Source organism: Limanda limanda, chromosome 2 (genome assembly GCF_963576545.1).
Source record: "Limanda limanda chromosome 2, fLimLim1.1, whole genome shotgun sequence".
NCBI lineage: Eukaryota > Metazoa > Chordata > Actinopteri > Pleuronectiformes > Pleuronectidae > Limanda > Limanda limanda.
The window spans coordinates 23,228,120-23,249,595 of record NC_083637.1 but is presented as its reverse complement, the minus strand read 5'-3'; the positions used below and the strand labels follow the sequence as shown (position 1 = coordinate 23,249,595).

General features: G+C 40.7%; 5 protein-coding genes across 5 annotated transcripts; 3 read left to right on the top strand and 2 right to left on the bottom strand.

Moving 5' to 3' along the window:
* Window positions 1-577: 577 nt before the first annotated feature.
* LOC133018895 (regulator of G-protein signaling 21-like) lies at window positions 578-1,392 on the bottom strand. Its single transcript, XM_061085220.1, has 3 exons — window positions 1,356-1,392; window positions 838-1,001; window positions 578-745 (listed from the first exon to the last, which is right to left on the bottom strand). Exons 1-3 carry the CDS (start codon window positions 1,390-1,392, stop codon window positions 578-580), a joined length of 369 nt encoding a protein of 122 aa, XP_060941203.1.
* Window positions 1,393-2,548: 1,156 nt separating this feature from the next.
* On the top strand, window positions 2,549-4,407 carry LOC133018884 (zinc finger protein 391-like). The gene is made up of 3 exons (XM_061085209.1): window positions 2,549-2,720; window positions 2,825-2,953; window positions 3,079-4,407. Exons 1-3 carry the CDS (start codon window positions 2,549-2,551, stop codon window positions 4,206-4,208), a joined length of 1,431 nt encoding a protein of 476 aa, XP_060941192.1. The 3' UTR covers window positions 4,209-4,407.
* Window positions 4,408-6,385: 1,978 nt separating this feature from the next.
* On the top strand, window positions 6,386-8,866 carry LOC133020711 (zinc finger protein 567-like). The gene is made up of 3 exons (XM_061087405.1): window positions 6,386-6,746; window positions 6,851-6,979; window positions 7,104-8,866. Exons 1-3 carry the CDS (start codon window positions 6,569-6,571, stop codon window positions 8,315-8,317), a joined length of 1,521 nt encoding a protein of 506 aa, XP_060943388.1. The 5' UTR covers window positions 6,386-6,568; the 3' UTR covers window positions 8,318-8,866.
* An 8,175-nt stretch (window positions 8,867-17,041) lies between these two features.
* Window positions 17,042-18,220, top strand: c2h19orf53 (chromosome 2 C19orf53 homolog). Its single transcript, XM_061087572.1, has 3 exons — window positions 17,042-17,155; window positions 17,391-17,446; window positions 17,573-18,220. Exons 1-3 carry the CDS (start codon window positions 17,065-17,067, stop codon window positions 17,717-17,719), a joined length of 294 nt encoding a protein of 97 aa, XP_060943555.1. The 5' UTR covers window positions 17,042-17,064; the 3' UTR covers window positions 17,720-18,220.
* A 740-nt stretch (window positions 18,221-18,960) lies between these two features.
* Window positions 18,961-20,281, bottom strand: LOC133020833 (regulator of G-protein signaling 5-like). Its single transcript, XM_061087561.1, has 5 exons — window positions 20,238-20,281; window positions 20,093-20,149; window positions 19,962-20,008; window positions 19,222-19,385; window positions 18,961-19,128 (listed from the first exon to the last, which is right to left on the bottom strand). The coding sequence occupies exons 1-5, from the start codon at window positions 20,279-20,281 to the stop codon at window positions 18,961-18,963; spliced, it is 480 nt and encodes a 159-aa protein (XP_060943544.1).
* Window positions 20,282-21,476: the final 1,195 nt, after the last annotated feature.

Here is a 21,476-nt window from a genome sequence, read left to right as displayed (position 1 = left end):
GATAAGGCCAAAATATAAATCGAGAAAAATCAGTTGATATTTACAGATATTGTGATAATTGTCTAATTATTTTTTTTAATTTACAGAGTGGTTTTTGCTCCTGATTGAAGGTTGTGGATTTAAAATCTTTTAGTACAGAATGATGAAAACATTAAAATCTCAGGTAGATTTATGTGTATTTGGTCATGCTGTGTGTATTTACATATAGAATAAAGCTGATGTACAATAATACAACTAAATAGATACCAAACTATTGATCTTTCATAAGTGATTTTAAATCCTCTGTGAACGTCATGTACCTCATAATCCACAGGCACAATAGTCACATCTACATTTCAGCGTCATAGTTATTAAGAGGTGTCTATGTTTTCTAACTATGCCTACATTAACTACAGTGGTGCCACAGGGACAACATGCTTCCTCAATGTAACAGTGTGTTATTACAACACTAGTAAGAACAACAATCACAACAAGCTGCCTATTGAAATTAATGATAAATTACAATCAACATGTCCAGGAGTACAGATCCATCAGCACTTATTTCTAAAGCAGGTCTGTGGTAGTAAACAGTGAATTTTTAAAAAGCCCTAATGGCCTCTACGGAGTGGTGGGAGCGCCGGAAGCGAGGGAAGGAGTCTTTAGCCACCAGGTTGTAGATCGTCTGCTGTGCCGTCTTGAACATGTCGGCACACGGAGAGTCCATCACACTCAGCAGAGCCTCACGGGTCTCCGCGTCCAGGTTGACCTAGAGAGGAGAAGCAGGTTATCAGTATTCAGGGATATCTGTCAATTCATTGCCCTGTGTTCCTCATATATCACATTCTCCTTCCCACCAACCTCCTGCGGTGCATCAGGGTTGATGAACTGGCTGTAGATGCCGCTGGCCTTGGTCTTTTGCAGGTTTGAGGGCAAAACCCTGTAGTCCTGACATGCCAGCCAGAACTCCAGGTTCTCCTTCCTGAACTCTGAACGCAGGAACCCACGAAACGCTTGTAGGCCACCTGACAGATGAGTGTAAGCATGGAGAGGACAATGAGACAGGACAGAAAGAGAACCTGTTCGCCAGCAACTCAGGCCACATATTTTCCAAAAATGTTAAATTCACATCAGAGTATCTCTTGCCCGCTTGGGAAATTTCTTTAAAGGTGTAGGAAAATAAACTAAAAGTACCAAAAAATAAAAAAAATTCTAATTAACATTGTTGTAAAGACACTTTACCCGCTGTTTAAAGTTTTAAAGTTAAGTGTGAGGCTCAGTGAATCCAGATATGTAGCTTTTTAGCATCAACAGGCAATGTGCACACATCCCTGAGAAGAGAAAAGACAGAAACAGTCAAAATTCAGCTTCACTGTGACATTGAGGAGACATCACAATATCTTTGATGCAGTACATGGTCAACAACAATTGCTGAAGTGCTCACGTTTCTGTTCTTCATGTGACTGTCATTGATATTTACATCTGTAAAGGAAGTGATGTTTTCAACCATGTCTTTTTGTTTATTCATTTATTAGCAATTTATACCAAATTGTGCAGGAAGGGGACGGGGATGAGATCAATTGGTTGGGTTAAAGTGACAGATCCAGGATATTATATTATCACTGAATGTTGAGAGATGTTGTCAATGTGTCAGGAAAGACTGTGGACCAAGATGTAAAACTCTGACATATTTGTGGTGCAGATATTTATAAGAACACAGTATATGGTGCAGATTATCAGAGGACTTCCCTTTTTCTATTACAAAGAAGAAAATATGCTGTTAATGTATACACAGTCCTAAATGACTGTCACTGTAAATGGTTATTCTTTTGTACTATGTCTATTCAATATTCAGTGCATTTGCAGTTCATTAAAGTTTCTTGAATTATGATGATTGTATTTAATATTGTCACACGTTGAATCTGTGTTTGTCTGTATATTAACAAAAAACTCCTGGACATCAACATGAAACTGGGTGAAAAGATGTGGTCAGGTGATCCTGATGAAAAACATCTTACACATTTAGAGGACTATCATTCATAAGTGTGTGTAACTTGGTGCTGCTGGATTGAATTGAAACAAGTACGATACATGAAAACACTGATGAATACTTTGTTTTAGAATGATATCAACAAAGGAGACAGGAAGTTAAATATCCACTTCAAAGTAATCAGACCGAGCTGAATATTACAGAAATGCTGCAGAGGAGTTCGGTAGAGTACAGGACTGTTTTTATATCTCTAATAGATGCCGGAGTTATAAGGAGAATTCAATGTTTTAGTCCTGAATCTGTTTTGAGACGCACTCCATCCAGAAGGTGGCAGTAATGCGCCCGGAAGTTTGTCAACCATTATTCGGAGAAGAAGAAGTACTGTTGTTAGCCCGCTATGCTAACATCCAACAGAACTTGATGCTACTCGGCTAAATGCTTTCGGATCAAGTCTTCTACTACACACGTGGTTTTGTTGCGTTTATAACACTTGTCAGCAGAAGTAAAGCAAGTCGCCATCTTCCGTATTCGGTCTTCGCTGCGTTCTCGGAGAAGTTAGTTGACTAAAGCGTTCGAATGGAAATGTCAACAATCCTGAGTTTAAGACAGTTTATCAACGAGAGGTTACACACTGCTGCTGAAGACATATGTGGATGTTTTGAAGCGACTGTCGCAAAGTACGAGGATGAGATCGGTCGTCAGCGCAGACTGCTGGATGTAACTTTGAAACCTGTAGTAAAGCTGCAGAGAATAGGTCTGTATCACCTGAGTTAGCGAACTATACACCACACTTATAATCCCTGCTAGTCTAAACACATGGGCTCTTTTATCATGACTTCTGTCCATTGTCTCCTCCAGAGTTTCCACAGCGACATGTCTGTATCAAGGAAGAGTTTCCTGCTGACCTGCTGGAGAGGAACCCCAGTCCAGACCAAGAGGAGCCAGAACCTCCACAGATTAAGGAGCAGCAGGAGGAGCACTGCATCGGTCTGTCTCCTTTTGAAACCACATTTAAATTCACTCGATTTTTGCTTGGATCTGCACCAAATTGCACACACTCATAACTATCATTAGTCTATCATTTACCTACTTCTGTCTATTGTCTCCTCTAGAGCTCCCAGAGCAACATTTTCTGATTGAGGATGAGTTTCCACCTGACCAGCAGCTCTGGAACCTTGAGAGGAACCCCATTCTGGAACAAGAGGAGCCAGAACCTCCACAGATTAAAGAGGAGGAGGAGCACTGCATCGGTCTGGAAGTAGAGCAGCTTGTACTGAAGCAGGAGGATCAAGATAACCTTTTGTTGAATCCTACTTTCATGGAAACTGACCACAGTGAACCAGAACCAAGTGACCACCAGCTCCTCTCCCACAGCTCAGCTCAGAGCCAAGATCTCAACGGACGCAAGCATGGAAACTCAAAATCAGTGAGTAATGCAGAGCAGGCATCAGAAAAGGGACATCATGTGATCATGAGAGCAAAAGAAAGCACAAGTCCCAGTAACCTTGCATGTAGCACTACCATGTCAAAGATTGTGCCAAATATCTGCAAGAGTAAAAAGGTTTTCCAGTGTGACACTTGTGGAAAAGTCTTTAACTGGAAGTCACAATTAAATAGACATCTGAAGGTGCACACAGGAGAGGAAAAGCATTCATGTGAAATATGTGGAAAGAGTTTCACAACTAGCACAAATTTGAAGATGCACGAGAGAACGCACACGGGCGAGAAACCTTTTTCTTGCAAAACTTGTGGGAGAAGTTTTAGCCAGAGAAATCACCTGCAGGTCCACGAGAGAACACACACGGGCGAGAGACCTTTTCCTTGCAAATCTTGTGGGAGAAGTTTTACAACTAGAATAAATCTGCAGGTCCACGAGAGAACACACACGGGCGAGAAACCTTTTTCTTGCAAAACTTGTGGGAGAAGTTTTAGCCGGAGAAATCACCTGCAGGACCACGAGAGAACGCACACGGGCGAGAGACCTTTTCCTTGCAAAACTTGTGGGAGAAGTTTTAGCGAGAGAACTACCCTGAAGAGACACGAGAGAACACACACGGGCGAGAGACCTTTTTCTTGCAAAACTTGTGGGAGAAGTTTTAGCCTGAGAAATACCCTGAAGGACCACGAGAGAACACACACGGGCGAGAGACCTTTCTCTTGCAAAACTTGTGGGAGAAGTTTTAGCCTGAGAAATCACCTGCAGAGACACGAGAGAACACACACGGGCCAGAAACCCTTTTAACTGTCTGCTAAACCTGCCAGTTTATGCATACTGTTTTATTCTGTTATTTGGGTTGGGCTTATTTTGTTCTTTATGTTCAACTATGTATTGTGTTATTTCAGTTAGTAATTTGTTGTCTTTTTACACGTAGCGACTCTCCTCACATGAATACCTGTAGCTTTAAGGAGCGGACCATTTTAATAAACGCACCCCACCCCTCGCTTCTGGACCAATGCAAATATAACACCTGCCGTACAGCCGCGGCACAAGAATAGTAGCAGCAAGAACGACAGGAAGCCAGCAGAGGCAATTCACAACCTTATAATAGTAATATAATGATAGTTTACTTCCCCTCGCCGAGCGGAACGAGGTAAGGAAGGTGGTTTGACTCACTTTGCTGCAGGTCGAGCGGAATGAGAGTCGCTAAGTCCCGTTGACTCGCCAAACTTTGGCTCACATGGTTATGTTTGTGTATTTTAACAGTTGTATTTGGCTTATATTGAATAATTATGATCGATTACTGTCATTTTAGTTTTACCACGCTACGATGAGGTGAAACAATAAAGAGCTGTGACATCAGTTGAAGAACTCTCTTTGTCGTGTTTGGATAAGGCTGGTGGCTGTTCCAATCTTTTTCTTGCAAAACTTTTGAGAAAAGTTTTAAATGTGGATGTAGGTTGAAAATCCACATGAGATGCCATAAAGGGGAGAAGTCGTATCCCTGTACAACTTGAGGGGAAAGATTTGTTATCAAATCCCTTTTAACAAAACATTTGATCAGCCACACATAGCAAAACTGATATTTTGTAAAATGTTTGAAAGATCTCTGACTTGCAGGTTTATACAAAGTCCACAGGAGGATACATCCAGTTGAGAAGCCACACCATGGCAACACGAGAGGGATAAGATTTGCTCAAGCGTTGTCAAAGAAGTTGTTACTTAGTTATTTATTCATTAATAAGTGATACAACAGTTAGTGAAAACAATACTGGAAATGTTTCCAGGGGACAAAAAAAGTGATGAACCTTGTTGTAGTTCAATGCTTTATAAAGTTCCATCACCACTCATGAGTAGCAGACTTCAAGAACTTCACAAAGCATTGAATTAAATCCAGGTTCATCACTTACATTTACACAATAGAGATCGTCTACATTTGCATTAGCTGCATCTCTGTAACTGAATGTGGAAAATATCCCATTGAGGAGACATCACAATATCTTTGATGCAGTACATGGTCAACAGCATTTGCTAAAGTACCCACGTTTCTGTTTTTCATGTGAGTATTATGATATTTACATCTGCAAAGGAAGTGATGTTTTCAACCAGGTCTCTTTGTTTATTCATTTACCAGCCATTTATACCGAATTGTGCAGGAAGGGGACGGGGTGAGAGACATTGATTGGGTTAAAGTGGCAGATCCAGGATATTATATTATCACTGAATGTTGAGAGATGTTGTCAATGTGTCAGGAAAGACTGTGGACCAAGATGTAAAACTCTGACATATTTGTGGTGCAGATATTTATAAGAACACAGTATATGGTGCAGATTATCAGAGGACTTCCCTTTTTCTATTACAAAGAAGAAAATATGCTGTTAATGTATACACAGTTCTAAATGACTGTCACTGTAAATGGTTATCTTAAGTACTACGTGTATTCAATACTTCAGTGCATTTGCAGTTCATTAAATTTTCTTGAATTATGATGATTGTATTTAATATTGTCACACGTTGAATCTGTGTTTTTCTGTAAATTAACAAAAAACTCCTGGACATCAACATGAAACTGGGTGAAAAGATGTGGTCAGGTGGTCCTGATGAAAAACATCTTACACATTTAGAGGACTATCATTCATAAGTGTGTGTAACTTGGTGCTGCTGGATTGTATTGAAACAAGTACGATACATGAAAACACTGATGAATACTTTGTTTTAGAATGATATCAACAAAGGAGACAGGAAGTTAAATATCCACTCTAAATTAATCAAACCGAGCTGAATATTACAGAAATGCTGCAGAGGAGTTCGGTAGAGTACAGGACTGTTTTTATATCTCTAATAGATGCCGGAGTTACAAGGAGAATTCAATGTTTTAGTCCTGAATTTGTTTTGAGACACACTCCATCCAGAAGGTGGCAGTAATGCGCCCGGAAGTTTGTCAACCATTATTCGGAGAAGAAGAAGTACTGTTGTTAGCCCGCTATGCTAACATCCAACAGAACTTGATGCTACTCGGCTAAATGCTTTCGGATCAAGTCTTCTACTACACACGTGGTTTTGTTGCGTTTATAACACTTGTCAGCAGAAGTAAAGCAAGTCGCAATCTTCCGTATTCGGTCTTCGCTGCGTTCTCGGAGAAGTTAGTTGGCTAAAGCGTTCGAATGGAAATGTCAACAATCCTGAGTTTAAGACAGTTTATCAACGAGAGGTTACACACTGCTGCTGAAGACATATGTGGATGTTTTGAAGCGACTGTCGCAAAGTACGAGGATGAGATCGGTCGTCAGCGCAGACTGCTGGATGTAACTTTGAAACCTGTAGTAAAGCTGCAGAGAATAGGTCTGTATCACCTGAGTTAGCGAACTATACACCACACTTATAATCCCTGCTAGGCTAAACACATGGGCTCTTTTATCATGACTTCTGTCCATTGTCTCCTCCAGAGCTTCCACAGCGACATGTCTGTATCAAGGAAGAGTTTCCTGCTGACCTGCTGGAGAGGAACCCCAGTCCAGACCAAGAGGAGCCAGAACCTCCACAGATTAAGGAGCAGCAGGAGGAGCACTGCATCGGTCTGTCTCCTTTTGAAACCACATTTAAATTCACTCGATTTTTGCTTGGATCTGCACCAAATTGCACACACTCATAACTATCATTGTCTATCATTTACCTACTTCTGTCTATTGTCTCCTCTAGAGCTCCCAGAGCAACATTTTCTGATTGAGGATGAGTTTCCACCTGACCAGCAGCTCTGGAACCTTGAGAGGAACCCCATTCTGGAACAAGAGGAGCCAGAACCTCCACAGATTAAAGAGGAGGAGGAGCACTGCATCGGTCTGGAAGTAGAGCAGCCTGTACTGAAGCAGGAGGATCAAGATAACCTTTTGTTGAATCCTACTTTCATGGAAACTGACCACAGTGAACCAGAACCAAGTGACCACCAGCTCCTCTCCCACAGCTCAGCTCAGAGCCAAGATCTCAACGGACGCAAACATGGAAACTCAACATCAGTGAGTAATGCAGAGCAGGCATCAGAAAAGGGACATCATGTGATCATGAGAGCAAAAGAAAGCACAAGTCCCAGTAACCTTGCATGTAGCACTACCATGTCAAAGATTGTGCCAAATATCTGCAAGAGTAAAAAGGTTTTCCAGTGTGACACTTGTGGAAAAGTCTTTAAGTGGAAGTCACGATTAAATAGACATCTGAAGGTGCTGACAGGAGTGGAAAAGCATTCTTGTGAAATGTGTGGAAAAAGTTTCACAACTAGCACAAATTTGAAGATGCACGAGAGAACGCACAAGGGCGAGAAACCTTTTTCTTGCAAAACTTGTGGGAGAAGTTTTATGCGTGGAAATCACCTGCAGACACACGAGAGAACGCACACGGGCGAGAGACCTTTTCCTTGCAAAACTTGTGGGAGAAGTTTTACAACTAGAATGAATCTGCAGAGACACGAGAGAACGCACACTGGCGAAAAACCTTTTTCTTGCAAAACTTGTGGGAGAAGTTTTACAACTAGAAATCACCTGCAGGTCCATGAGAGAACACACACGGGCGAGAGACCTTTCTCTTGCAAAACTTGTGGGAGAAGTTTTAGCCGGAGAAATACCCTGGAGAGACACGAGAGAACGCACACGGGCGAGAGACCTTTCTCTTGCAAAACTTGTGAGAGAAGTTTTAGCCTGAGAAATACCCTGAAGGACCACGAGAGAACACACACGGGTGAGAGACTTTTCTCTTGCAAAACTTGTGGGCGAAGTTTTATGCGTGGACATCACCTGCAGAGACACGAGAGAACGCACACTGGCGAGAAACCTTTTCCTTGCAAAACTTGTGGGAGAAGTTTTACAACTAGAATGAATTTGCAGGTCCACGAGAGAACGCACACGGGCCAGAAACCTTTGTAACCGTCTGCTAAACCTGCCAGTTTATGCATACTGTTTTATTCTGTTATTTGGGTTGGGCTTATTCTGTTCTTTATGTTCAACTATGTATTGGGTTATTTAAGTTAGTAATTTGTTGTCTTTTTACACGTAGCGACTCTCCTCACATAAATACCTGTAGCTTTAAGGAGCGGACCATTTTAATAAACGCACCCGACCCCTTGCTTCTGGACCAATGCAAATATAACACCTGCCGTACAGCCGCGGCACAAGAATAGTAGCAGCAAGAACGACAGGAAGCCAGCAGAGGCAATTCACAACCTTATAATAGTAATATAATGATAAATTACTTCCCCTCGCCGAGCGGAACGAGGTAAGGAAGCTGGTTCGACTCACTTTGCTGCAGGTAGCGCGGAATGAGAGTCGCTAAGTCCCATTGACTCTCTAAACTTTGTCTCACGTGGTTATGTTTGTCTATTTTAACAGTTGTATTTGGCTTATCTTGTTGCGTTTACTGTCATTTTAGTTTTACGGCTCTACGATGAGGTGAAACAATAAAGAGCTGTGACATCAGTTGAAGAACTCTCTGCGTCGTGTTTGGATAAGGCTGGTGGCTGTTCCAATCTTTTTCTTGCAAAACGTTTGAGAAAAGTTTTAAATGTGATTCTGATTCTGATTCTGATAGAATTCTAAATGTGGATGTAGGTTGAAAGTCCACATGAGAAGCCATAAAGGGGAGGAGTCGTATCCCTGTACAACTTGAGGGGAAAGAATTGTTATCAAATCCCTTTTAACAAAACATTTGATCAGCCACACATAGCAAAACTGATATTTTGTAAAATGTTTGAAAGATCTCTGACTTGCAGGTTTATACAAAGTCCACAGGAGGATACATCCAGTTGAGAAGCCACACCATGGCAACACGAGAGGGATTAGATTTGCTCAAGCGTTGTCAAAGAAGTTGTTACTTAGTTATTTATTCATTAATAAGTGATACAACAGTTAGTGAAAACAATACTGGAAATGTTTCCAGGGGACAAAAAAAGTGATGAACCTTGTTGTAGTTCAATGCTTTATAAAGTTCCATCACCCCTCATGAGAAGCAGACTTCAATAACTTCACAAAGCATTGAATTAAATCCAGGTTCATCACTTACATTTACACAAGAGAGATCGTCTACATTTGCATTAGCTGCATCTCTGTAACTGAATGTGGAAAATATCCCATTGAGGAGACATCACAATATCTTTGATGCAGTACATGGTCAACAGCATTTGCTAAAGTACCCGCGTTTCTGTTTTTCACGTGACTATTATGATAGTTACATCTGCAAAGGAAGTGATGTTTTCAACCATGTCTCTTTGTTTATTAATTTATCAGCCATTTATACCGAATTGTGCAGGAAGGGGACGGGGTGAGAGACATTGATTGGGTTAAAGTGGCAGATCCAGGATATTATATTATCACTGAATGTTGAGAGATGTTGTCAATGTGTCAGGAAAGACTGTGGATCAAGATGTAAAACTCAATCCACTGGTGGTGGGTCTGTGCCAAAAACTACAGCAAAGTTAGAAAATTACACACGAAGAACGCATACCTCTGTCAAGGTCCAATTCCCCTCTCCAAATTATACGCATTCATAGATATCAGTTCACCTAATGTGCCTGATTTTTTTCTCCCCTCTAAAACCATGAATTATTCCCTTTGAAACTTGTGAAAATGTCAAAAATCTCAATATTAAATGGGGAGAAATATATTGGTGGGATCCCAAACCACATCCTTGTTTCATGGTAATGGGTCCAGTAGTTTCTGCATAATCATACTAAATAAGAAAATAATTTGCATGTAGCATGTTAAGTAAACTCCACGGGGCACGTTTAAATCCAACAGTCACACAATCTCCAAACAATCGACTGCTGGACGTCTAACCAGTCTAACCAGTAAAACTGGAACTTTGAACTGAAATATAAACTTAGATTTTCCGTGTGAATTTCAAGCCACGAGCTGCTGATTCTAAAACACTTCCTTAACACCAGCCGCTGGCGTCTTTATCAAAAAGTTGTGAAATTTATCAGATCACCTGAAAAGTGAAAATTGGAACGCCTACTCACTTTGCATATATCATACATTATCTGTATGACAGACAACCTAAGTACTGTTATTATATTATATACTGTTTTTTTTTATAGCTTACATTATCTTAACAGTGCTGTAGTGTAGAGCTGCATAAGCAGGAAAATAGAACATGTGTGAAGGGTTGGGTGAGCTCTGTTGTAGAAACCAGGTGCTGTTTTAGGACTATAAGCATAATATGTTAAGCAGATCAGATGTCAGCCACATGTCACTGATCGATATAAAATACAGTTTCTTAGTCAATATCATTATAACAGTCAGTGCCTCTGATATCAGTTACAGTCGTTTAGACACAGCGGGCTGTTGAGTCCATGCCACAGCAAACCTGCCCTCCATGTTACACTCGCAATGATTGATATCAGTTCTACGCAGAGAGGGGGGAGGAAGGAAAGCGTCAGTGTGGGAATTGATATCAGCAGATCCATTGAGTCAAGAGATCAGAATCAGTTTCACGAAGAAGAAGAAAGTTGAAACGAATCTGATGACTCCATTGGGCTGTGATTATGGGGCGTGTTTCAACCGAACCAGGAAAAAAAATGCCTCTTCGCTCAATTGGATAGACCTACAACCAATCAGAGCAACGTAGTATGTGACGTATGTTTAGCGACATTGTGAGTTATTTATTAAGTCAGACAGTCAAGACTTTCTCTTACCATAAAAAACAACACAGCGTGTTTCCTCATTGAGATCTTTATTACAAGATGAACAACTCTTGTGGCAGTTAAACGGAATCCGTTCAATGGTTACACTTGTAAATAAGCGCTGCTGTGCTCCTAAGCCCCGCTGAGAGAGCAGCTAGCCACTGAGAGCTAGCTCGATTTGACGGCTCTCGACCTCTCAGTCCGGTCGTTGTCACGCCCTCACTTTCGGAACTCCTCACCCAGACCCGGGTCTGTCCAGGTTCCCTTCCCGTGGACTGACAGTCCTTGTGCGGACATGAAGCCGAGCTGCGGAGGCTAGCTCCCGGCAGCTTCCTCCAGCTGCTTACATCCTCGCTGTGCTGCGTTCGGGGAAACCTCGTTCAGGGAATCCTCCTGCCACATAGCAAACATGCAATAGTTTTATCGATGAAAATATAATGTCCACCTTTCGTGCACGCCGAGTTGCATCGCCATGCCTTGATCGCGTTTCTCTGTTCCTCTTTCAAAATTAATGCGCTATTGATGTCTTCTAACACAGACTCAATGGCAGCATCTACACATCTCAGCTCTCCAGCGGCAGGCATGTTTGTGGAAAACAAAGTCAACCCAAGCGCTGCTTGATGACGTAGTTGATTACGTAACTGCCGATCACATATCTATGGTTGATCATCTGTCCATCATCGTATAAAGCCTGCCCTGACAATGTGATTGGTCTGAACAGCTTCTGGTCGGAGCATAATTTCTCCCCAATGGAGCGACTCCAGACCGAACTTCCCGAACAAAAAATGTTGTGGGCGGGGCTAAGTTCGTCTGGCACCCAGGCTAGGTTTAACCATACTTATAGATACGAACATGCCATACAATAAAAGTGAGTCTTAGGAAATTATTAAAATAAGATACTGAGTTTGAGTGCTAGAGTTCTCCAGGCAGGGCGTTCCACAGCTGAGGGGCCCAATCAATAAAAACCAGAGAGTCGTTATTTGAACCGTTGGTAAACGGTTCCCAAATCCAAGTCCACCCTCAGACTGTAATTGTCGTCACATGCAGTTTAAGTGCACGAGTTGAAGTCTGTCTAAGGGCTCCAAATGTTACTGGAGGATTGGATGGCACTTAGTGGAATCACGTTACCTATGCAGAGACGCTTTGTGGTTGGTAAAGTGCGAGGCTCTGATTTCAGAAAAGGCTCTGTGCTTGAAAAATTGTTCTTGAGGTCCGGTTCATTTCATAGGGTTTTTGGGCAGGGTTTCCCCCAGTGCTTTATAGGGCTTTTCTCCCCCCACCGCCAGGCTAAGCGTCGCTTGTTTATTTATTTAAAAAAAAAAAAAAATGTTATGCACCAGAAACATAATACCAAAGACTGTGTATCAGATCCCCCGAAAGATTGATGAGACTTAACTGATGTTCAGGTCGTTTATTGAACCATCCTTGTCACCGTACACCTTAATAAAACTTAGACTTAAACAACTTAGAAAGAAATTGTGTCTCTTCAGAGGGTCGCTGAATAACATAGCTTCTTCCGTCGCACCGCTGTCGTCATCACCAGGCGACTCTACCGGAACCATTTCAAAATAAAATCATCTGACATGTTTATTTTACAATTTATTTTACTTTTAAATGTGACCAGAAATGGCTTGTTTTAGATTCACTTAGATTTTACTTGAAAACGAATTGGTAAAATTTATTTTTATTTTATTTATAATTTTTTTGTGTTTGTAAACTGTATTATGTAATGTTAATAATAGTGCTGTCAGTTTAACGCATTATTAACGGCGTTAACGCGAACCCATTTTAATGCCGTCAATTTTTTTAATGCAAGTTAAAGCAGAGCTGCAGCTGCAGCTTCAGTATCTGTGTTCGGATCCAGTCTGACCTGCTCTCGTTTTTTTTTTAAATATTTCGCCAACTAAAATATATATTTTTAAGCTATTGTAGCGTCCCCGCTTACACAGGACACGGAACTTCTTCGTAGTTTAGTAGCTTTTATTATCCTCTACACGAACATGTGCACTTCTCGCTCTTACTCCGTCACTCGCAAACATCAACAACACTTCACTTCCTCATTGAGCCCCGATCCCCAAACAACCCCATCCTATTGGTCCAAACAGTCACATGTCCCACCCCGACCCTTTCACTGACCCTCAGACATCAGAACACTCCTTCAACACAGTGTTTTACTGAACATACGTCAAAACCAAACATAAACATAAACCCAGTCAGTTACACTATTAGGCTGCAGCTATATGGTTTTATTTATTTAAAAATAGGGTACTTCTTATTTCATACATTTTTCACAAATATGGGGAGGACTCAAATAGCCCTACAAAGTTCTGTGTTAAATTTATTTCAAAGTAGGCCGACACTTGCCTGTGTATTTTGTTTGTTTGTTATTTGTTGCTTGTCTGTTTGAGTAGCTAGCTGAAAGCAAAGAAGAAGTACGCTAACCTTTTATTGGTAACCTAACTGTTATGGTTCATTGTTTCTGAAATAAGAGGCCTGACTGCTATGTTCACAGCAAACTTGACATTTTTTTAATATTAAGCCATGGTTTAACTGCACTATAGGCTGAGTCCTTGTTTACCTGAAATGTGCACTTTATAATTTTATTTTGTACCGCCCTGTTTGGCAATGTTGTTTTTTTAATATAAATAAAACATTTGCATGAAGCAAGCCAATCCACTTTTCCATGTTGATAAGAGCATTAAAATGAAAAAAAAATGATGGAAAAAAAATACATGAAGGGACATTTAGAATAGATAAAAATTTGCGATTAATCGCGAGTTAACAATGACATAAATGCGATTAAATATTTTAATCGTTTGACAGCACTAGTTAATAAGTATTGTTAATAAATGTCTTACAATAACACATAATTGTCATATTTTCAAAATTCCTTTCAACTTTTAACATTTTTTTTTTTTTACAAAAACACGGTCGGTCGCCGGTCGCCGGTCGGCCGGTCGCCGGTCGGCTTCTCTAGCGGCCCTACCACCAGGCTTAGCAAGTTTTCTGGGGGAAACCCTGTTTTTGGGGGAAGGGATATCTTATGACTTTTATTAGTGACGGTAGAGAAACGAGCGGAAAAGGAGTGAGAGATGCAGAATGAGATGCCACAACTAGTCAAAACCTGGGTTTGTAAGAGTGGACAACGGGTTCTTGTTTTAGGTGAGTTTGGATCAATGAGTATATTGAAAGAACCGAGAGGTGTCTGGTGTCATCACTTTTAAAGCATGAATTAAAGCACATAAATTTAATGAGCATAACGGCCTCTGGAGAGGAGCTTGCACATTACCTTTCCCTCTCTTTAACTTTCCTCTCACATTTTGCTCTGGTACTTCCCGTTAATGGCCTTTCAGAAAGATTACATTTTGTAATTTTGCCTTTGTTTAGTAGTCGTCTGTGTAGAGAAAAGTCAAAAAAGGTCCTTTTGACTGGGAATCCAACCCTGGATGTTGAGGTTGTGTCGTGTATATCTTAGCTATTCGGCCCCTGGATGCTATTAAAGTACAGCATAGGGCTGCTATTCTATATTTGCTTAGTCAGCAAATTCCCATTAAAGGAACAACCAGCAACAACCTGTTTGTAATAACAAAAAATGCTTGTTTAGCAGAAGCCTCTGCTCCATAAATGTTATTGTACTTGATGGCATGGGCCTTTATTATGATGAGCATCATCCTGCTGCTGTAAACACTCACTAAAGCAGCAAAAATGTATATTCATCAGCAGCTACAAATGCTAAACACCGGTTGAGTTATATTTTCTACCTATTAATCCCTAGACTTTTAGTAAATAAGCCAGTTTAAAAAATTAAATAAATTTCAAGGTTGCCACCCTGTTTTATGTCTAATGTGTTATGGTTGGTATTTAACTGTAGTTTAAAAGTTTGCTAAAATAAAAGCTTGGCAGTTAAAATGGCTAACTAAAAGTAATGGTTAAATAGTTGCAGTGACAATGGTTTGCCATTTGTAGTTGAAATCAGACTGTAAATAAAGATAAGGATGACATGACTGCCCCCAAAAGTGAAGCCAAACCATCTCTGTTGCCACCTGGTGGCTGGCTGCAGTATAGGTCATAACCCCACCACCTCTTTGTTAAAGGATGGGACATGGACTATTGTTGAAACTTCTAAAAGTAACAAGACAGTAATTGTTACTAAATGTAATGGTTCAATAATAAATTATGGTTAAATAACAGCTAGAAATAACGGTCAGGGAGTTCGGACAAAGTAGCATCTGCCAGGTGTGGGTGTGTGTGTTTCACATCTGACAAAGTTCTGGAGCCACAGGACCACAGCTTTATTCTTTAAATGCTCTACTACAGCCTCACTTATCCCTGACTCTTTGCCGCAGGTATTGAGGTGTGGAACCCGGCGTTCGACGTGACCCCTCACCAGCTCATCACAGGAGGCATCATCACAGAGCTGGGAGTCTTCCTCCCCTCTGAGCTCCAGGCAGCGCTCACCGGTCGCCTCACTGCCCTCTAGAGCCCCTCCTGCTGGTCCGTGAGCACCACTGCACCTTAACGTCAGAGACTCATCTCACAATAGAACACACACACACACACACACACACACACACACACACACACACACACACACACACACACACACACACACACACACACACAAACACACACACACAAACACACACACACAAACACACACACACACACACACACACACAAACACACACACACACACACACACACACACACACACACACACACACACACACAAACAAACACAGAGCAATTGTTGCCGTTTCATTTCATTTTGATAAATGCACAGGCACTGTTACAAGTCAGTTGTGCACCCAGACAAAATGTTGTTCAGTCTCTTACCTACACACAAATTAACTTCAGGGAGTCGAGCAGACACATGTGCAGTCTCCCTTCTCTTTTCTGTCTATCTTTTTGTGGTCTCTTCATCACAAGTTTTTCCAAGTTTTCCACACTGTCTTTCATTCTCTCTTGCCGCCTCTTTTTCCCTTCTAAAAGCTCTGCTTAGCTGGACTCTCTTTCTCAAATTCTATTTGGCTGTTTTCATGAATCATAACTGAGGTTATTGTTCAGGGGTTCTTCAAATATAAACAAAACACTTCCACAAAGGCTAAAGCATGACTGTTCTTTCCGAAGTAGTGACTTTGATTAGCCGTGGTTTCTAAAATGCTGCTACCCATTTGTAAATAAACATATCCTTGCTGGTAATGTGTACATATGTAAAAAATAATTAAATGTTATATTAACATTTAATTTCTTTTGTTCTGTGTTGAAAAACCTTTTCTAGGCGAATAAACCAAATTTATAGTAGATTTTCACAGCCACAAATTCTTAGTGAAAATAAAAATCCTGTGTCAATGACACTTTTTATTCTGTTCAGCAAAATCAAGAAGAGATTTCTCAATCAGTCCTCGTTAGTCAGCTGAAGCCTATGGAAAGACAAGGCTGTATATATACCTCACTAATGATTTCTGTCATGTAATTCCCAGTTCCACCATGTCATACCACATTTGTATTATCATAATGTACTTGTTCTGTACAACCATACATGTGTCTTTAATGTGTTTTTAATATATATATGTATATGAATATAATGCAGTAAAGTGCAGTCATGAATCAAGAGATTTCTCTTTCACATCAATACAGTTAAAAAAAATAAAACCACATTGAAAAGACTTGTTTCTGTCTCTGTCCAACATGTTTTACATCAATTTTCCTGAATGACCTCAATAAGGATCCATTGAATTTAGGTGTGGGTCCAGGATTTTTTAACACTATTTTCAAAGTGTGAGATTCGAAATTCTCGTGAATTTCTCAAAATAATTATCATGGATCTTGATTAAATACAACAATGTGGATCCGGTTAATTTAGGTGTGGTTTCACAAGGGTAGTCGGTCAAAGCAACCAGTAGATGGCAGCAATGCAAAAAGCGAGGATGAAACCCGCCTATAAATAAAGAGCCGGAGAAGAAGAAACGCTTAGTTTACTTCCGGTTAGCAATCATGGCGCAGGGCGCACTTAAGTTTAAAGAGAAGCGGCCTGCAAGCGCCAAGAAACCTCATCACAGCAAACAGAAAGGGCCGAAGAGAGGAGGTAGGACCCCGACACGTCTCCTGTTGTTCTTCTCTGAGCTGTTTTAAAAGACTTGGAGACAATTATCAGTTAAGCAGCGTCCACATGTGACCCGCATGGAAACACGTCGAGACATTTACTATTCAATGTATTTTTTTGCAATTTTGGCTTATCTGGCTTGAGAGAGAATTTAACAACGCATGTGTCATGTAATTACACTCACTGTTTGTCGTGGCATTTTGTTGCCTTCATACAGCGAGGACCATTGCACCCAAGAAGGCTCATGTGGTTGAGCAGCAGAAACTGAAGAAGGTGAGAAGAAGTTAAAGAAAAGTGACCGAAGGACAGTTTGTCTCTGTCCATCTGTGTCAGTCTGAATTTAACAGTGAGCTTTACAGATAACTCTAACAGCAACTTTAATCCTGCTTTCCCCTGAAGTGTCTGGAAGTGGCCATCAGGAACAACATCGAGAGGGAGGTGACTCAGAGGGCCAGCACCTCCCTCCATAAGCCGCTGAGTGTGGTTAAGGGAGCGGAGGTTCAGAGCAAACCAGGAGCAGTCCGGCCAGCAACCAGCTCCAAATAGGACCAGATACACCAACTGGCACCTGCAGACCAGAACCTGATGGTGTCAAAACACGAAAGACTGAGATGATACATCAGTGACCTGCAGTTATTTTCAAATGTCCCCTGTCCTGTGCTTCTTTTTTATTAAAGGCCCAACAAGACACATTTAAAGGAAGACATTTTTTGAATGAAATGGATCACTGGGACATAGATGTCCATTTGGGGGCACCACATATATTCACTGTGAGGATTCAAACGGAATGAACAGAAGAGACCTACACTTATTTTTGTGATTACATGCACATTTTTCGTATAGTCGTCACTACACAGAAAATGAGACTGACGACTCTCTAGGAACAGAGTGGGCTGATCCTAATGTTTGAAAAGTAGTTGGTTGTCACTGTCATATCAGCTTTCTTTATAGAACCTAATAATTTCTGTAAATATTGAAGGATATTGAGATCTGTTGTAAGCATGGTCTGATTATAACCTGGAAATAAAGGCCGGATGAATGAATCCAGATCATGTGCAGGAAGTCTTGAGTTTTTCAGGAAGTAATGAAAAAAGTTTGCCAAAGGCATTTTATTTTCTGATAGTCCTCATACACTTTGCATTAGCTGTTGGAATAGACAGGTTTAGTAAATGCAAAAAAATATGGTGTATTTAATTAAAGGAGGTGAGAAACTTTCCACAATTATTAAAAAATATTGGAGAAAGATCAGCTGATATTGACAGATATTGTGATAATTGTCACATTATTTTTTCTAATTTACAGAGTGGTTTTTGCTCCTGAGTGAAGGTTCTGGATTTAAAATCTTTGAGTACAAAATGATGAAAACATTAAAATCTCAGGTAAATGAATGTGTATTTACATATAGAATAAAGCTGATATACAGTATGTATATAATACAACTAAATAGATACCAAACTATTGATCTTTTATAAGTGATTTATTTAAATCCTTTGTGAACATCATGTACCTCATAATCCACAGGCACAATATAGTCACATCTACATTTCAGCGTCATAGTTATTAAGAGGTGTCTATGTTTTCTAACTATGCCTACATTAACTACAGCGGTGCCACAGGGACAACATGCTTCCTGAATGTAACAGTGTGTTATTACAACACTAGTAAGAACAACAATCACAACAAGCTGCCTATTGAAATTAATGATAAATTACAATCAACATGTCCAGGAGTACAGATCCATCAGCACTTATTTTTAAAGCAGGTCTGTGGTAGTAAACTGTGTATCTTTAAAAAGCCCTAATGGCCTCTACGGAGTGGTGGGAGCGCCGGAAGCGAGGGAAGGAGTCTTTAGCCATCAGGTTGTAGATCGTCTGCTGTGCCGTCTTGAACGTGTCGGCACACGGAGAGTCCATCACACTCAGCAGAGCCTCACGGGTCTCCGCGTCCAGGTTGACCTAGAGAGGAGAAGCAGGTTATCAGTATTCAGGGATATCTGTCAATCTAATTGCCCTGTGTTCCTCATATATCACATTCTCCTTCCCACCAACCTCCTGCGGTGCATCAGGGTTGATGAACTGGCTGTAGATGCCGCTGGCCTTGGTCTTTTGCAGGTTTGAGGGCAAAACCCTGTAGTCCTGACATGCCAGCCAGAACTCCAGGTTCTCCTCACTGAACTCTGAACGCAGGAACCCACGAAACGCCTGCAGGCCACCTGATAGATGAGTGAAAGCATGGAGAGGACAATGAGACAGGACAGAAAGAGAACCTGTTCGCCAGGAACTCAGGCCACATATTTTCCAAAAATGTTAACTTCACATCAGAGTATCTCTTGTCCGCTTGGGAAATTTCTTTAAAGGTGTAGGAAAATAAACTAAAAGTACCAAAAAATTTAAAAAATTCTAATTAACATTATTGTAAAGCCACTTTACCCCCTGTTTAAAGTTTTAAAGTTTAGTGTGAGGCTCAGTGAAGTCAGATATGTGGCTTTTTAGCAACGACAGGCAATGTGCACACATATGGCATCTTACAGTCATTATGATGGCGGCTCAAAGGTTGTTTAACTTTAGCAACAGAAGACTCACATTTTTCACCGCAGATATTTTGCGTTATCACAGTAGAAAAAGAACAGACGTCATATTATAAATCTTTCTGTTTAAAGTCATGACAGTCTTTCAGTGAGTCTAAAGCAGCCAAATCAAATTCACCCAGCATTACCTTCCCCAAGGGATGTGTCTCAGGAAAGAACCAATCAGAAGTTATAAAGTTGAACAAATAGACTTTCTCTTACCTTTGTTGTTTAGCAGAGTTTCCAGGTCCTGAAGAGTTTTTCCATCCCTGAGAAGAGAAAAGACAGAAACAGTCAAAATTCAGCTTCACTGTGACTGGATTCATGTGACATTTGAATTACAGTAGGTTTACTTTTGCTTGTGGTGTGTCTCAGCCAGATGGCCGAACATCACCCGCATCTCTTTTGCCCTGAAACACACAGACAGATGAAAATCAAACCAGGCTCTGCACAAAACACTTTATAATACAAAACAAGTCGACCTTGTCAAATACTTACTTCTCCAGGCATGAGGAGGGCAGGGAGGAGAGTCCTTTACACATCGAGCTCTAGGTCTCAGATAACTGACAAAGAGAAAATGAAGAGATAAAGCTGTATTCGTTCACAGGAAGTGACGTAGCTTAGTTTTCTTCTATCTGTCCGAATCCCAGACGAGTGCTGCTGTTAAATAGTCTCCCTGGATCTTATCTGATGCATCAATCTGCTCCTGTCCAGCAGGTGCAGAGAGGGGAGCTGAAAACAGGTGACAGCAGCTGAATCAGGCAAGTGGCGTACATGCTCTCTGTCCACGTAGCTCTGTCAACAGGGACATACAAAGCAGGTCAGCATACAGAATAGGACAATCAAAGCAAGGGGACTTTTACTGTGTGGTCAGGGATCATTAAAAAGCTTTAGAGTGTTCATCACAGGAGAATGAAGTGATGAGGGAGCAGCAGGTGGGCGCCGGATTCACACAACTGGGATGACCAGATTGTGTTTGATAATGATGGAGGAGATAAGACTAAATAAAGGTAATTTAATGCGGCTCCGCTGCAATAACAGCAATGTTATTTTCTCCTCCTTTTCCCAACTCTCTTGTTTTGATAAGTTTTTAATCTTTATCCTTGGCTGCTTTGTAAACCTCGTTTGTGGCCCTGTACAGTCAGTACAGTAAAAAAAATGCAAATGTAAAATTTGTAATGTCCTTTTTTTTCTTGTAAAAGGTGTGTGTTGTTGTATTACAGTAGACTATAAGAGATCCATGATAAAATCCCCAATATTCAATATTTGGTTTTATGCTCTTCACTCTGTCTGTTTGTTGCAAACTAATAGATCAAATTACTTCATGAATAATATAACTATAATATATATACAATTTCTCTCAGTAGCATGTATGACTGTCAACTGTAGTGGACACAATGTAATTCAAACGCCTCTCCATTTATTTTTTTCACCCCCTGTCCATTTGTTTGTTAGTTGAATTCTTGGTTTCTCAGCAGGATTTCACAAAAACTACTGAACAGATTTCCACTCAGTTGGCATAGGTCAAGAACAAACCTATTTAGATTTGGTGCTGATGGAATGTTGTGTTTTGAAAAATGTGAGATCAAACACATTTCGGATATCTATGAGTGTCCGGAATTTCGCGCAGCTTGATTGAATGTAAAGGGACTGATGGGCCGTGGTGGAGGTTTGAGCTCCACTGTGCAGACTGATGATGAATGTGCACAGATTGAAAGATATCACACAAACACACGC

Excerpts from the sequence above, each read along its gene's own strand:
- LOC133020833 (XM_061087561.1), bottom strand. The coding sequence starts at position 20,281 with ATGTGTAAAGGACTCTCCTCCCTGCCCTCCTCATGCCTGGAGAA. Across the intron at positions 19,386-19,961 it reads AACTCTGCTAAACAACAAAG|GTGGCCTGCAGGCGTTTCGT; the intron begins GTAAGAGAAAGT and ends CTCATCTATCAG. Across the intron at positions 19,129-19,221 it reads ACCCTGATGCACCGCAGGAG|GTCAACCTGGACGCGGAGAC; the intron begins GTTGGTGGGAAG and ends TCTCCTCTCTAG.
- c2h19orf53 (XM_061087572.1), top strand. The coding sequence starts at position 17,065 with ATGGCGCAGGGCGCACTTAAGTTTAAAGAGAAGCGGCCTGCAAGCGCC. Across the intron at positions 17,156-17,390 it reads GAAAGGGCCGAAGAGAGGAG|CGAGGACCATTGCACCCAAG; the intron begins GTAGGACCCCGA and ends GCCTTCATACAG. Across the intron at positions 17,447-17,572 it reads AGCAGCAGAAACTGAAGAAG|TGTCTGGAAGTGGCCATCAG; the intron begins GTGAGAAGAAGT and ends TTTCCCCTGAAG.
- LOC133018895 (XM_061085220.1), bottom strand. The coding sequence starts at position 1,392 with ATGTACTGCATCAAAGATATTGTGATGTCTCCTCAAT. Across the intron at positions 1,002-1,355 it reads TATTGTGATGTCTCCTCAAT|GTGGCCTACAAGCGTTTCGT; the intron begins GTCACAGTGAAG and ends CTCATCTGTCAG. Across the intron at positions 746-837 it reads ACCCTGATGCACCGCAGGAG|GTCAACCTGGACGCGGAGAC; the intron begins GTTGGTGGGAAG and ends TCTCCTCTCTAG.
- LOC133020711 (XM_061087405.1), top strand. The coding sequence starts at position 6,569 with ATGGAAATGTCAACAATCCTGAGTTTAAGACAGTTTATCAACGAGAGG. Across the intron at positions 6,747-6,850 it reads AGTAAAGCTGCAGAGAATAG|AGCTTCCACAGCGACATGTC; the intron begins GTCTGTATCACC and ends TGTCTCCTCCAG. Across the intron at positions 6,980-7,103 it reads GCAGGAGGAGCACTGCATCG|AGCTCCCAGAGCAACATTTT; the intron begins GTCTGTCTCCTT and ends TGTCTCCTCTAG.
- LOC133018884 (XM_061085209.1), top strand. The coding sequence starts at position 2,549 with ATGTCAACAATCCTGAGTTTAAGACAGTTTATCAACGAGAGGTTACAC. Across the intron at positions 2,721-2,824 it reads AGTAAAGCTGCAGAGAATAG|AGTTTCCACAGCGACATGTC; the intron begins GTCTGTATCACC and ends TGTCTCCTCCAG. Across the intron at positions 2,954-3,078 it reads GCAGGAGGAGCACTGCATCG|AGCTCCCAGAGCAACATTTT; the intron begins GTCTGTCTCCTT and ends TGTCTCCTCTAG.